Genomic DNA, 14467 nt, shown 5'->3' on the forward strand with positions numbered 1-14467 from the left:
GAGAGCTAGTTTTGGGGAGACGCCCTGGATCTGATTGTCCCCCTTACTCGATTAACTCTGATTTACACAGGTAGCTAAGGATTTAAGTACCTATTATCATAATGTGATTACATTTCATGTTACAAGAGTTGGAGAGGTCACTAAAACCCGAATAAAGTTGCTGGAGGACCAACGTTTAGGGTACTGATCTGCATTGGTGTAGAGGTTTGAAATTGGCTCAAAGAATGGAGGGACTATGGAGTCATAGAATTATAGAATTTACAGTGCAGAATGAGACCATTCGGCCCATCGAGCATGTTCAAGGAGAAATTTATGAATGCAGTGGCCCATGAAAAGTAAAGGTAAAGACATTTACGCTGATTCAGCTAGAATGCCAAACCATTTATAATGAAAGGAAAAATGTGTCCAAGGACATGAAGAAAAATGGCACAAAACTGAGAGTTTACAGTGCCAACAGGATATTAAAATAGCAAAATAATTTGAATAGAATATGAGTCTCCCCGTGTCTGCGTGGGTTTTCTCCGAGTGCTCCGGTTTCCTCCCACAAGTTCCGAAAGACGTGCTGTTAGGTAATTTAAACATTCTGAATTCTCCCTCTGTGAACCCGAACAGGCGCTGGAGTGTGGCGACTAGGGAATTTTCACAGTAACTTCATTGCAACGTTAATGTAAGCCTACCTCTGACACTAATAAAGATTATTACTTTTAGATTATTATTAGAAAGCTGATGGGTGTTAAAATCAGAGAATTAGACAGGCACTGAAAAAGATTGGCGATCCTTCTTGTGGTGTTTTTCTTGAAATAAATTTAGAATGCCCAATTCATTTTTATAAAGATTATTATATTATAAGTGAATAATTCTTCATTGAGAAAGAGAAGTCATGTCATTGGGTGAATGTGTGATACATGCTGTTTACCAAGGAGGAGATGGGTGGCAAGGTAGCACACTAGTTAGCACTGTTGCTTCACAGCACCAGGGACCCAGGTTCAATTCCTGGCTTGGGTCACTGTCTGTGTGGACTCTGCATGTTCTTCCTGTGTCTGCGTGGGTGCTCCGGTTTCCTCCCACAAGTCCCGGAAGACGTGCTTGTTAAGTCAATTGGACATTCTGAATTCTTGCTCTGTGCATCCAAACAGGCGCCGGAGTTTGGCAACGGGGGGATTTTCACAGTAACTTCATTGCAGTGTTAATGTAAGCCTACTTGTGACACTACTAAAAATTATAGATTATTATAACTTGATCTGGAACTGGAGGTTTGTGCAGAGGTGATTTACAACACTATGTGCCTTAACTAAGTGCATAGTTGTTGAACAGTATTGAACCTTGTGGTAAATTAAATGATTGTGTATTTGGGATTTTATAGGGAGTCAGTAGCCTAGAGTATAAAGAACTGCTTCACCTTGTGCAGAATGGTGGAGGTTACAACTGAAGCATGTAGTTGGGAGGAACCGGCGAGATGAAAAACTAATTTGTGTAGCATCATTTGTGAATGAATAGTAAATCTGGAAACCTGCCCTCTGGGGCAAGTGGAATTAGATGACCTTGATTTGTTCCCATACATGCACGAGCAGACTCAAAAACAGCTTCCCCACTGTCACCAGACTCCTAAATGACCCTCTTGTGGACTGACCTAATTAACACTACACCCTGTATGCTTCATCCGATGCCAGTGCTTATGTAGTTACATTGTATATCTTATGTTGCCCTATTATGTATTTTCTTTTATTCCCTTTTCTTCCCATGTACTTAATGATCTGTTGAGCTGCTTGCAGAAAAATACTTTTCACTGTACCTCGGTACACGTGACAATAAACAAATCCAATCCAATCCAAATAGCATTCTTTCAGAAAATATTTTGGAATGTGTTGAGTAATATGAGACATGCAATATGGTAAAGTGTAGCAGCATGTTTATGAGGAACAAGTGGGTTTGGACCTGTGATTTCCCCAAGTTTTCCACCGCTCGAGAGTTCTTTGCCTCATGCCTTAATCTGTTATGGGGTAATTGGTAGAGATTAATTTATTACGGTTAATTGACCATTATGGTTAATTATCATTGTTATGTGAGACCAGCAGATGGTAGAAGGCAAACCATTTTTTTTATGGGTGGGGGGGGGGGGGGGGGGGGGGGGGGGTTGCTTTTTATCCGGAAATTCCTATGTTCCCAAAAAGTACCTGGAGCGTTTTGACTTTGCCATAAATATATTCCTGCTAGCCTGACCCATAGACTGTACTCTAAATTCCATTGTATTGTCTTGTTTGCCTGTCTGACTGAATCATCTGGCCTGACCAGATGTACATTCCCAGTCGATTGGCCAATTTGTTTGTCATGTCTCCAATACTGTGGGATATGAAGTAAAGTTGCTATAGCCCCAGATGACCATAGGCCACTTTCCCCTTTTGATGGAGAGAGCTGACTGGTGGTGATTTAACCTGAGGATCGCCACACCTCAGATGAGGGCCAAGGTTGAGAAGGCGGGCCTTCATGAACAGCCTGAGGGCCGGTTTATCTCCCTTGACTAGACAGCTGGTTAAGGCCAACAGCGTAGGTTCAATTCCCATACTGGCTGAGGTTATTCATGAAGGCTCTGTCTTCTCAACTGTGCCTGAGGTGTGATGATCCTCCGGTTAAATCACCACTAGTCAGCTCTACCCCACAAAGGGACGAGCAGCCTATGGTCATCTGGGACAAAGGCGACTTTACCTTCTGTGGGATGTACACTTGGTTTGTCAGACTGAGTTGCAAGGAAAATAAACGTATCCTTTCTCCCTCTCCCAGTTTTTTCTTTTCTTTTATTTCTTAAATTTTGCTTGATGGCTGTTGGGGATGAGGAGCACAATTTTCCCTCTGGAGGCTTGGAAGTGACGTTGGTAAAAGGAGATTTAAACTGCTTTTCTATTAGTACTGACAATTCCCAATGAGTTGATCACAAGCATCTGACAGCAAAGTATGTTGGACATGCAAGATCAAGCCCTGGAAAGAAGGTTTTGGCTGGGAATCTTCCCAGCTTCAGGCCTCTGATTCTGGAACATTTGCTGGCTGCATGAGACCTATGTAATTTGTTAGCAGCACCAATGTAAAGGTGCGGCATGAATTGAAGTTTCCACAAACTGGGACTGAGGTCCGCAACTGTGGAGGTATTACTCCTGTTGACTTGGTAAAAACTCAAAACTTTGCAGAAAGAACTCTCTGGGGATGTTTACTTTCCCTGAGAATTGATTTAATTCACTCTGATCAATTAATGTTTCACTGTCATCTGCCTTTACAGAAATTGCTCAAGTGATAGCTGCTTATACAGCAACAGGGGCCGAACAACTTACCCTCGCACCTGGTCAGCTCATTCTCATTCGCAAGAGAAATGCCGGTGGATGGTGGGAAGGAGAACTTCAGGTAGATAGTGCACTCATTCTGCTGTTTGCTTCACTGTCTTTTGTTGCAACTATTGCAGGGGCAATACTATTAGGGGCAGCACGGTAGCATGGCGGTTAGCATAAATGCTTCACAGCTCCAGGGTCCCAGGTTCGATTCCCAGCTGGGTCACTGTCTGTGCGGAGTCTGCACGTCCTCCCCGTGTGTGCGTGGGTTTCCTCCGGGTGCTCCGGTTTCCTCCCACAGTCCAAAGTTGTGCGGGTTAGGTGGATTGGCCATGCTACATTGCCCGTAGCGTCCTAAAAAGTAAGGTGGGGGGGGGGGGGGGGGGGGGTTTGTTGGGTTACGGGTATAGGGTGGATACGTGGGTTTGAATAGGGTGATCATTGCTCGGCACAACATCGGGGGCCGAAGGGCCTGTTCTGTGCTGTACTGTTCTATGTTCTATTGCTAGTGTTATTTAAGTTGAGATTATTTGGATATTTTGACTATTTGGGTAGTTTCAGTTATAATTACAGTATGTAACTTGTGTAGAAATTTAAATGAATTGACAGATAAATCAAAGGCTCCGGTCAATCTCTTTTCCCTTCATGTTGTAGAGGTGACGTTCCAACCAATGAGGGTGACTGGTATGCATTGGTTTCATAATGAAAAGTGCATGAGTATCATTTAAAAAGGGGAATCTAGAAATAGAGTTGTGTAGATGAGTCAGTGGGATATATTAAATTTGCACTCACAGAAAAAATAACAAACATGGAAGATCCTTGGGTACTGGGTGGCATAGATCATTGCTTTTTAACTTCTGGGTTCAAATCCACCTCAAATTAAAAGCATATTGATTGAACGTACGAAATAGGAAGAAGCAGGCTTCTTGGCCTCTCTGGTCTGCTCCGCCATTCAATAATATCATGGCTGATCTGTTGTGTTTCAATTTCCACATTCCCGCCTGCCCCCGACAACTTTTGATTCCGTTGCCCAATGAGAATTAATCTATCTCTCTTAAATATGCAATGATCCCGTCTCCCAACGCCTTCTGAGGCAGAGTTTCAAAGTCGCACAATCCTCCAAAAGAAAAAATCCCTCCTCATCTAAAAAGGGCGACCTGTAATTTCGGTGCAGTACCTCCTAGTTCTAGACTCGCGCGAAATAGGAAACATCCTTTCCACGTCCACCTTGTCAAGGCTGTTCAGGATCTTATCTACTTCAATCAAACCATTGGAAACGAGCCCAGTCGTCCATTCTTTCCTCACAACATAACCCACTCATTCCAGTTATTAGCCGAGTGAACGTCCTCTGAACCACCTCTAATGCATTTACACCCTTCCTTAAAGAGACCCAAACTGCACACAGCATTCAAGATGTGGTCACACCCTGTTAACTGAAATATAACGTCCTTATTTTTATGTTTAATTCCTCTTTTAATAATGGACATCATTCCATTAACCTTAATTACGTGCTGTACCTGCATATTAACGTTTTGTGACTCATGCATGAGAACACCTTGATCCCTCTGCACCTCTAAATTCTGTAACCATTCTCCATTTAATTAATACTCTGTCTTCTTCTTCTTCCTGACGAAGTGAACAACTTCACGTTTTCCCAGTTTTTTTTCCAATAGTTGTGTTTTTGGCTTCACTTATAATTATTTCTAATTATTTCATTTGGGGATGTTTTTCTACTTTGAATTCACTACTTTTTATTTGCCCTTGTTACAGGCTCGAGGGAAGAAGCGACAAATCGGATGGTTTCCTGCCAATTATGTGAAACTTCTGAGCCCTGGCACAAGTAAAAGTACTCCAACTGATGTTGTAAGACCCCCTATAACGTCAAATGTCTGTAAGTTTGTCTTGGTAATTCTAGAAACATTTGTTTATCACAAGTGACCATGGAATGATATTTACTAGGTGTCATTCCAAGCTGTTATAATTTTGGCAGATTATTATATGGTCATATCTTCAGCAATCTTTTTTTTTTCTCTGAGTTCTCTTTTTGGCCTTTTAAGGACCCCAGTTATCCAGCACTCCTTACAAAAGGTAACAGTGGGCAGGTAATCAATCCCCATATCCTTCCAGGTGGGTGGGGGGGGGGGGGGGGGGGGGGGCTAAATCACCCACACATTGCATGGAGACTTAATGCAACTTCTTTAGGTTGGGATCTGGAGATATCCTGGTTCCCAGCTTTCATAATATCAATTCCCACTTGTCCTCAGATTTGTAGACCTGTCTTCATTTCGTTCCAGTCTTTTTTTTTCCTGATTCTTGCTTAGATTATCATTCACCAGCATATGGTGCCGGCTTAACTGGCTATTATTTTGTTGTAGTTTATTGGCAAGCTGATCCATTATTGGAGGGGCAGTGGGCTGGGGCTGAACCCAGTGTTTGGGTTTGGGTCCGCACAACAATGAGGAGCTCTAAAAGCCAACACGAGAGGCTTGTGGGAATTCCAGAGGTCCCAGGAGACTGAAGGTGGTGGGCTATGCCTCCTGCTTGAATTATCCAAAACAGCTGCTGCGCTGAATATAGTTTGTAATTCTTCGTAGTTGGCACCTTGGATATTGGCATTTAGCTGTTTATAGGCAGCTGTCCAGTATTAGTGAACACTGTACACGTGAATGCAATATCTGAGGACACACTGCTTAGAAATTTGGTTGTGTAACTGATTCAATTCTTAGTCAACCTAGCAGATGTGTTGATGAGCTACACGCTCCCTCAAGATATTAATGGGCTGTAGGATGCCAAAACCCGTTTGTCTGTTCAACATAAAATACAATTCCAACAGAGGGAGGCCATTCGGCCCATCTACCTAGACCCAATCACCGCAGCCCCATCCAGGGGCAAATTTGGTATATCCAATCCACCTAACCTGCACATCTTTAGACTGTGGAAGGAAACCCATGCAGACACGGGAAGAATGTGCAGACGGTCACCCGAGGTCTCAATTGAATCCGGGTCTCTGGTGCTGTTAGGCAGCAGTGCTAAGCACCCTGCCGCCCCTCTAACACATGACAGCTTTCAGCATAGCATGCATGATTGGCTGGTTTTAAAAATTGCTAATGTTTCATAAATTGTACTTTTTTTTTCCTCTTTCTTCCCCTCCCCAATTAAGAAAACATCTGGTAAGAAAGCATTAATAATGCTTCTGTCAACAATGGTGCCACATCAGATGTAGTGTATTCCAAATAGTCAATCTTCGGGAATATCTGAGTAGTAAAATGTTTCAATACAAATTTAAATTTATGCCTGGCATACTGAAGATTTCAGCACTGGGAGCTTTCAAGAAGCTTGTTCATGAGTTATGATTGGTTTGGTGTGTATCCTCTCGTTGTTTCTGTGCAGACATACCTGTAATAAAAGCAAAGCACTGGAAAAACTCGGCAGATCTGGCAGCATCTGTGGAGAGAGAAACGGTTAATGTTTTGAGTCCAGTATGACTCTTTGGAAGCGAGGTAGAAATGTGATGGGTTTTATGCTGTTAAGAAGAGGGGGGAGGGGGAAAGGGGGAGTGTCAGGTAGAGCAAAAAGGGAAGGTATGGCATAGATTGGAGATTAGATTTGGATTTATTGTCACAAGTACCGAGGTGCAGTGAATTTTGGCATACAGTCCAGACGGATGGGGGGGTGGGATGACATGTGGTAAATACACAATGTAAATACATACACATAGATTAAACAACAAAGATACCATGGAACTAATTCCAAAGAGTGTGGGAATTATAGTATTAAAGGAATAAAACATTGGTCTATAGTAGGTGTTAATAGCAGAATAAAAGTCAGCAGTGTCTAAAAGTATAATAGCAGGTTGTGTTGATGGCCTAAAAAATGTCCGTGCTGTCTGAAAGCAAAAATGTGAGAGCAAGATGCAGACTGGCGCTGGGGGAATAGTTTCGAAATGAAGGTCCGAGTTTGTGCTCTGAAGTTGAACTCCATGTTGAGTCCAGAAGGCTGTACAGTGCCCTACCAGAGGATGAGGTGTTGTTCTGCAAGTTTGTGTTGGATTTCACTAGAACATTGTAGCAGGCCGAGGACTGAATTGTGAGCCTGAGAGCAAGATGGTGAATTGAAATGGCAGGCGACCAGTAGGTTGATGCCATGCTTGCCATCTGAACAGTCACCCAGTCTGTGTTTGGCCTCCCCATTGTTGAGGAGACTGCATTGAGAGCAGCGAATACAATAGGTGAACTGAAAGAATTACAGTTAAACCTGCTTCATCTGGAAGTGTTTGGGGTTTGGAAGGGATGAGGTAAAGGGACAGGTGTTACACCACCTGCGAATGCATGGAAAGGTGCTGTGGGAAGAGGATTGGATGTTGCGGTGATAGGGGAGTGGGCTAGGGTGTTATTGAGGGAACGATCCCTTTGAAATGTTGACGGGAAAGGGCAGATGTGTGTGTTTTCAGAAATAGCAGAGGACAATCCTTTGAATGTGGAGACTGGAAAATGAGTATGAGGGTAGGCTACAATCAGATCAGCTATGATGTTGTTGAATGGTGGAGCAGGTTCGAGGGGCCGAGTGGCCTACTCCTGCACCTAGTTTGTATGACAAGGGGAACGCTTGTTCTGGGAGGGGTGGTATGAGGTGGGGGAACAGGTATGGGAAATGGATTGGACACGGTTGAGGGGCCTGTCAACCTTTGTGCGGGAAATCCTCGGTTAAAGGAAAAGGAGGACATGTCAGAGTTGGAAAATAGGATGAATGTGACAGAAACTGGGAGAATGGAAGGGAGCCATTTAGAGGAAGCGGGGTGTGAGGAGATGTAGTCACGGTAGCCGTGGGAGTCAGAGGGCTTGTGATGAATATACCGATTTTTATTCTATTTTTTTTTTAATTTTTAGATTACCCAATTATTTTTTCCAATTAATGGGCAATTTAGCGTGGCCAATCCACCTACTCTCCCCATTTTTGGGTTGTGGAGGCGAAACCCATGCAAACACGGGGAGACTGAGCAAACTCCACACGGACAGAGACCCAGAGCAGGTATCGAACCTGGGACCTCAGGGCCGTGAGGCAGCTGTGCTAACCGAATATACCAATATGAAACATTTATATTGGGGTTCGGGGTTCAAGTTGCATTTCAGATTTGAAAAGAAGGAAATTATACATTTCAAATCATTCTTGAGGATCTCAAAACCTTTCAATTCCTGATTCCTCTTAGTCGGCAATTTCTCCTGCAGTCTTTGAAATCCCAGCTCACCGAATCATTAATTCAGCCTTTGTACCCTGCGCGTTAAACACATCAAACTAATCTTTCTTGATTTTAAAATGCAATCTTTTTTCTGTTTGTGAAATTTTGTTTTAGTGACTGCACTTGGCATAAATCGCAACTTCACACATCAATAAATTAGGAGACATTTAAAGTAACTTTCTGCCCGTCAAGAGATTATATTTTTTACGGATCATTTATTCGAAAGAAGGCTGCTTCTTTGCATTCCATGATATGTTAATTAGCTGGATCCGTTGTCTGATCTATGCAGAGTTTTGCGCCCTTAGCCGAGGTAGCTGTGAGTGCATTCATTTAAACTAAAGTTCCTGGGAAGATAAAGGGAAAATAAGCCAGAGCGATTCTGGTCATCCAAAGAACTCCTGCTTTTGAGTGTAATTCTAAGGAGACAATTAACTTGGACTGCAGCTCCCCTCAATAGTCAGTAACACATTTACTGCCTTGGCTAATATGCTAAGAATGGTACTGTGAAAACACCCAGGCAGAAAGAAGTCACCGCCTTGTGGTTGCGGGAGAGCACAAAGAAACTGTTGTGATCCACTTGAGTCCATCCAATTGATTCCAGTTTAATGATATGCTCATCAGTAAGGGGACAAACAGTGTAAGGTATTTCTCCTATGTAAAAATCGAGGATGGCTGCAAGCTGATAAAACTTTCAGTTTGAAGGTGAAATGCAGTTATTAGTAATGTTTGGTGATTATACCATGATACCCATAGTTTTTAAATTGTTACATTAGGACCCTTCGAATGCTCCATCTCTTGTACTGGAATTCTTAAAATGTTGCTGTGGGTCATAGTCATGTTTATTATAAAATTACGATTATTCCTAGTTTGACTGTCGTTTCATCTTTTGACCTTTAACTGTCTATGTTTTGTATAATTTCTCGCCTAATCCCTAGAAGTCTGTAGCCATGTTTAAAAATGTACAAAGGAAGCGGTCATGATCAGCAGTGCAGCTAGCTCCCTTCCCCCACACCTCTGTTGTGTGTTTTGTAATAAATGATTTTCCATTGCAAAAGCGGTCACTGTTTTGGCATCAAAAATGTTATTTGAGGCATTTACCATTTTGCCTCAAAAGCTGAAGACCCAAAACCTGATTTTTCCCTGTGTTCAGATTGAGAATTGTAGTGAAAAACCTTCAATTCCTCCAGCTTTTTTTTGTGGTGTTGTTACAAAGCATTGTAAGACTTTTAATCGGCTGTCTGAATCTAGTCAGCTTGTACATGTATGCCCCAGAGAGTGCAAGCTTGTCAAGCTTCCACTTTTATCTTGGGATAGAAATGAAACTCTACAGTAAAAATAATCACTATAGAGTTCAACCATCTGGTATTTCCAGCCAAAGACATTTGTGTGTTGGAACAAAGAGAGGTGAAATATTTTTGATTTTGCCAGAAATTAATTAATTATCTCTAAACTGGCACTTTAAAAAAAAAAAAAAAATTTTTTAAATAAATATTTTTATTCTCTTCCTTTTGCACATTTTCTCCCAAATTTACACCCACCAACAATAAACAATAATCAGTGACAAATATGTCCATCCCCATATCAATAACAACGATCCCATCCTCTCACCAAACCCCAAATATTAGCTCGCATGTTCACACAAACAAATGACAAAAAGGAATTATGGATCACCCATAGTCACCATTGACACACACAGTCCCACTCCTCCCACCCGCTCTCCCCCCCCCCCCCCAACTAATGTTTGATGTTATCCAGTTCTTGAAAGTGTATAATGAATAATGCCCATGAATTGTAGAACCCCTCCATCCTTCCCCTCAGTTCAAACTTAACCTTCTCGAGTCAAGAATTCCAACAGGTTCCCCTGCCACGCCAGGGCACAGGGTCCATCCCATCAGGGTCCGCCTTTGGGCGATCAATGAGGCGAAGGCTACATCTGCCTCCGTGCCCGTTTCCAGCCCCAGCTGGTCCGACACCCCAAATATGGCCTCCCGAGGGCCCGGGTCCAGTTTCACGTGCACCACTTTAGAGATTACCCTAAAAACCTCCTTCTAGTAATCCTCCAGCTTTGGACAGGACCAAAACATATGAACGTGATTCGTGCCCCACCCCCCGGCAACGTTCTCACACATCTTCTACCCCTTCAAAGAATAGGCTCATCCTCTCTCTTGTGAGGTGTTCTCTATATACCACCTTCAGCTGTATCAGTCCCAACCATGCGCATGAGGTGGAGGAGTTAAACTGGCACTTTTGTAGACATTGGCATTAATAATGCAGCGTCTATCATTGGTAAATTTATTTTTTTATTTGAAGAACATGGTTAAACTTTATTGCTTCCACGTGAGGTTTTAGTTTGAATTGCAGCTTTTAATCAGGCCAGTTTAGTTACTATAGAGTAATAACTTATCAAAATTAATTTTGAGGTTGCAAGCTTATTGGCCTATATTTCAGCTCTTCAGTTAGGAACATGGCAACAAAACACTGCGGTCCATCTGGTCACTCCCAAAAATCCCAATTGTCTGCTTTACTATAGTTGCCTTGCCAGGAGTAAATGTAATTCTCACAATGCAAAGTCCCCATTTTCCGAGACTTGATGTTGGATTTGTGAAGGTTCTGCTGTGGTACCAATTTCTGTTTCTATTTTGACAGTGTTCCAGGTGATAGGTATGTATGACTACATTGCACAGAATGATGATGAGCTTGCGTTTGCCAAAGGACAGATCATCGGCGTTCTCAATAAGGATGATCCAGATTGGTGGAAAGGGGAACTCAATGGAGTAACGGGTCTCTTCCCATCTAACTACGTGAAGCTAACAACCGATATGGACCCCAGCCAGCAATGTAAGTGTCTTATTAAAAAGTTTATTTATTATCTAGTCAGTATGGAAACATGCAGCATTGCTGTGATTCTGCTATGCTGCTGCATTTAATAGTCTCTTTGAAGACCTTCCGTAAAGCAGTTTTTTTTCAGTTCCCACCCCTTCTTTTATTGCATGCACGTTTTTATCATTTGCATCACGCTGTACATGCCCGACTCATTTCCTAGCTTGAATTTGCACATGTTTTGTTTGCTTATGTGTTGTGTTTTCCTCCTTTTTCTAGGATCATATGTTGCCCATCCCCCACTCAGGCTTGAAAGTCCTCAAAGAGACCCACTATCCCATATCACTGCCAGAGGGATGATGGGAGATGCAGCCTTGATCATGTGACTTCTGCATGATCATCAACTGGCTACTGACTAGAAGAACACTGCAGAGCAGTTTTACCTCATTTTACTTTAGTTGCGTATAGTCCTAGATATTTTTAGTTTTAAGTCTATTAAAATTTTAAAAGGATAGTGGGTCCTTTTGTGGCTTTTGCTGCCCCCAGTTTATTTCTGCTCCTGTGGAAAACACTAGTTTTTAAAATCAACCCTTTAAGATTGAGACAAACCAATGTTTCTGTTTTTAAATATTAATTTTAAATGTCTACATGCTTTTGTCTTGCAAAATGACCCACTATCAAGGAATGCTGCATGTGGTATTAACTCTTCAGTATGTCCTCCAAAAGCATTTTTAATTCTGAATCCGTTTATATTGAACAAACATGTCACTATGTCCAGTATTAAAAGTGATGCAAGTCATAGCAATTCTGTGAAAGGCAGAAGTGCTTATTGAAGGGGTTGTTCATCTGCATCGATCAAAGCTTTTTAGTGACAATTCTCGGTGAATATTCCTCTGCATATTATGCATTGATCACCCAATTTCAAATGAAATGTCAAACCGACTACTCTTATAAAATGTGGCATAAAACACCTCGTGCAACAAAAACAACCGTATTTTGTGTCCTTAGCCCCTTCATGTAAGTTTGCTTCTGCATTTCAGCACAGTGGAAAATGGTCGTTTGAACAAACAAAATTCTTGACAAGAAAGAATGTATAGAAATACTATCCTACAATTAACTACAGTGTTTACAAATTGTAATCTTTTAGTGCATTGTATTTATACAAATTAACATACAATGGAGCTTTTACTTAGAAATGAGACATAAAATTCGATTAAATTCTATGACTCGGTTACATGTCACCATTAGGTGCTGTGTAAGTATGAGGTAAAATTCATGCCAGAAAGCTTGTGTTCCGTTAAAAATAGTAATATTGTTTCAGGTTTTTTAAATTCTCTGCAACATCACTGTTTCCCAATACAAGCAGTATAAGTAGTGTTTGCTTCTCATGAAGCATTTGGGTAGTGCACAAAGCAACTGAGGCTCAAGTTTGGTTTCATTTGTTTGTGGAAGTATTTCATTGTTATAAATATAAAGTATATATAAATATATATGGTATGACCAGTGTTAAGAACTGGTTGTCACTTGCATCTTTGAACTACATGTACAGGTAAAAAATTAAAAGCTCCATTTTAAAATTGACTATAATGTGTGTCTGTGTCTTTATCATATAAAACTGATGTCAGTACTGCTATAATTTTCATGACCAATCGCCCTAATCCTTTCAGTATGATGACCTATGCCTGCCAACATCAATCTATAGTTGAATATTTTGTTTTTACTTTTCAACTCATTCAAATTTGCAGAGAGGCGAGTTCTTTTTGCACAAATGAATTATTCGGGGCTGTAAAGTTAATTGGATCTGGGGGTTGGCAGGAGGGAGCATTCCTCTCCCAAATTCTTGTAAGTGGGTAAATGTGCAGAAATCGCCATATACCCAAGTGTTAAATAATTGCCCTTCTCGAGGACAATTAGAAGTGGGCAAGAAATGCTGGCCCAGCCATCTGCATCCCATAAATAAGTTTTTTTTAATTGCTTCTTATTTACATGCGTATTTAGGAGTACAATGAGCTTTTTAACTAGTACAGTTACAATTTTAGGAACTACATTTCAGAGTGAAATATGGAGCTACGGTTAAATCCAAGGTGAAAGTTGAGGTTTAAATTGAGCCATTTCTTTCCCCAATCCAAACTTCGTATTGTTGAGCCATTCTTTCCGCTGTGCTTCATCCTGATCATGAGAAATGGGAGCAGGATTAGGCCGTTCTGCCATTCCATAAAATCTAATTGTGGCCTTAACTTCACTCCCCTGCCTGTCCCCCATAACCCTTGACTCTTGTGCTGATCAAAAATCTATTCAACTCCGCCTTGAATACAGTCAATGATCCGGCCTCCACTGTTTTCTGTGGAAGAGAATTCCAAAGACCAACAACCCTCAGACAAAATAAATTCCTCTTAAATGAGAGACCCCATATTTTTAAACCGTGCCCAATAGTTCTAGAATTGAAGAGACCCACTATCCCATATCACTGCCAGAGGGATCCTCTCAGCATCTACCCTGTCAAACCTCCTCATAATATTTAGCATTTTAATAAGATTACCTGTCACTCTTTTAAAAAAAAAAACCAATATGGATAGGCCCAATCTGCTCAACCTTCCCTCATAAGACAACTCCTTTAATCCTCGGAATCAGCCTGGTTGAGCCTTTTCTGAACTGTTTCCAATGCATCCCTCCAGTCAGGGGACAAAAGCTGTACACCGTACTCTTAAGTGCAGTCTCACCAATGCCCTGTACATCTCCCAAGACCCCCTGTCCAATTTATCAACGGAGGTGGCATGTGAGAGATTTGATCATGCAACCGTACCAATACTATTCTGAAATTATCAACGAGTAAGTACAGTTGAGAATGAAGGTGGTTTGTCTACTGCCTGTGTGAGAAACCACCCAGCTTTCACCTGATGGGCTGGCTTAAATGCACATTATATGCACATTTTATAATTTGAGTTGGAGTGAGCTTGTCGATGATGATGGCGCCCAATAACCAGCCAGTGGAAACTGCAAAGGTGGCTTGGGATAACCTTGTTTTAGACCTATCCTTTTTCTACAAAAATGTGCACACAGAGAGTGGATTTGCTTTGAGTTTCTTGCATGATATACC

General features: G+C 41.6%; 1 protein-coding gene across 3 annotated transcripts in view; it reads left to right on the forward strand.

The window, feature by feature from the left end:
• The window catches only part of itsn1 (intersectin 1 (SH3 domain protein)), a 204789-nt gene that overhangs the window by 148397 nt on the left and 41925 nt on the right, over positions 1-14467 (forward strand). For 2 of the 3 annotated variants that reach the window (XM_038801593.1, XM_038801594.1), the window contains 4 exons: positions 3269-3390; positions 5085-5205; positions 11197-11388; positions 11650-12951. In XM_038801593.1, the coding sequence (XP_038657521.1) occupies positions 3269-3390; positions 5085-5205; positions 11197-11388; positions 11650-11651 (437 nt within the window). In that variant the 3' untranslated portion in view covers positions 11652-12951. Of the gene's footprint in view, positions 1-3268; positions 3391-5084; positions 5206-11196; positions 11389-11649; positions 12952-14467 lie in introns of those variants that run through there. The other variant, XM_038801596.1, reaches the window with a different exon arrangement.

The sequence above is a fragment of the Scyliorhinus canicula genome, chromosome 7 (assembly GCF_902713615.1).
Source record: "Scyliorhinus canicula chromosome 7, sScyCan1.1, whole genome shotgun sequence".
NCBI classification, from domain to species: Eukaryota; Metazoa; Chordata; class Chondrichthyes; order Carcharhiniformes; family Scyliorhinidae; genus Scyliorhinus; species Scyliorhinus canicula.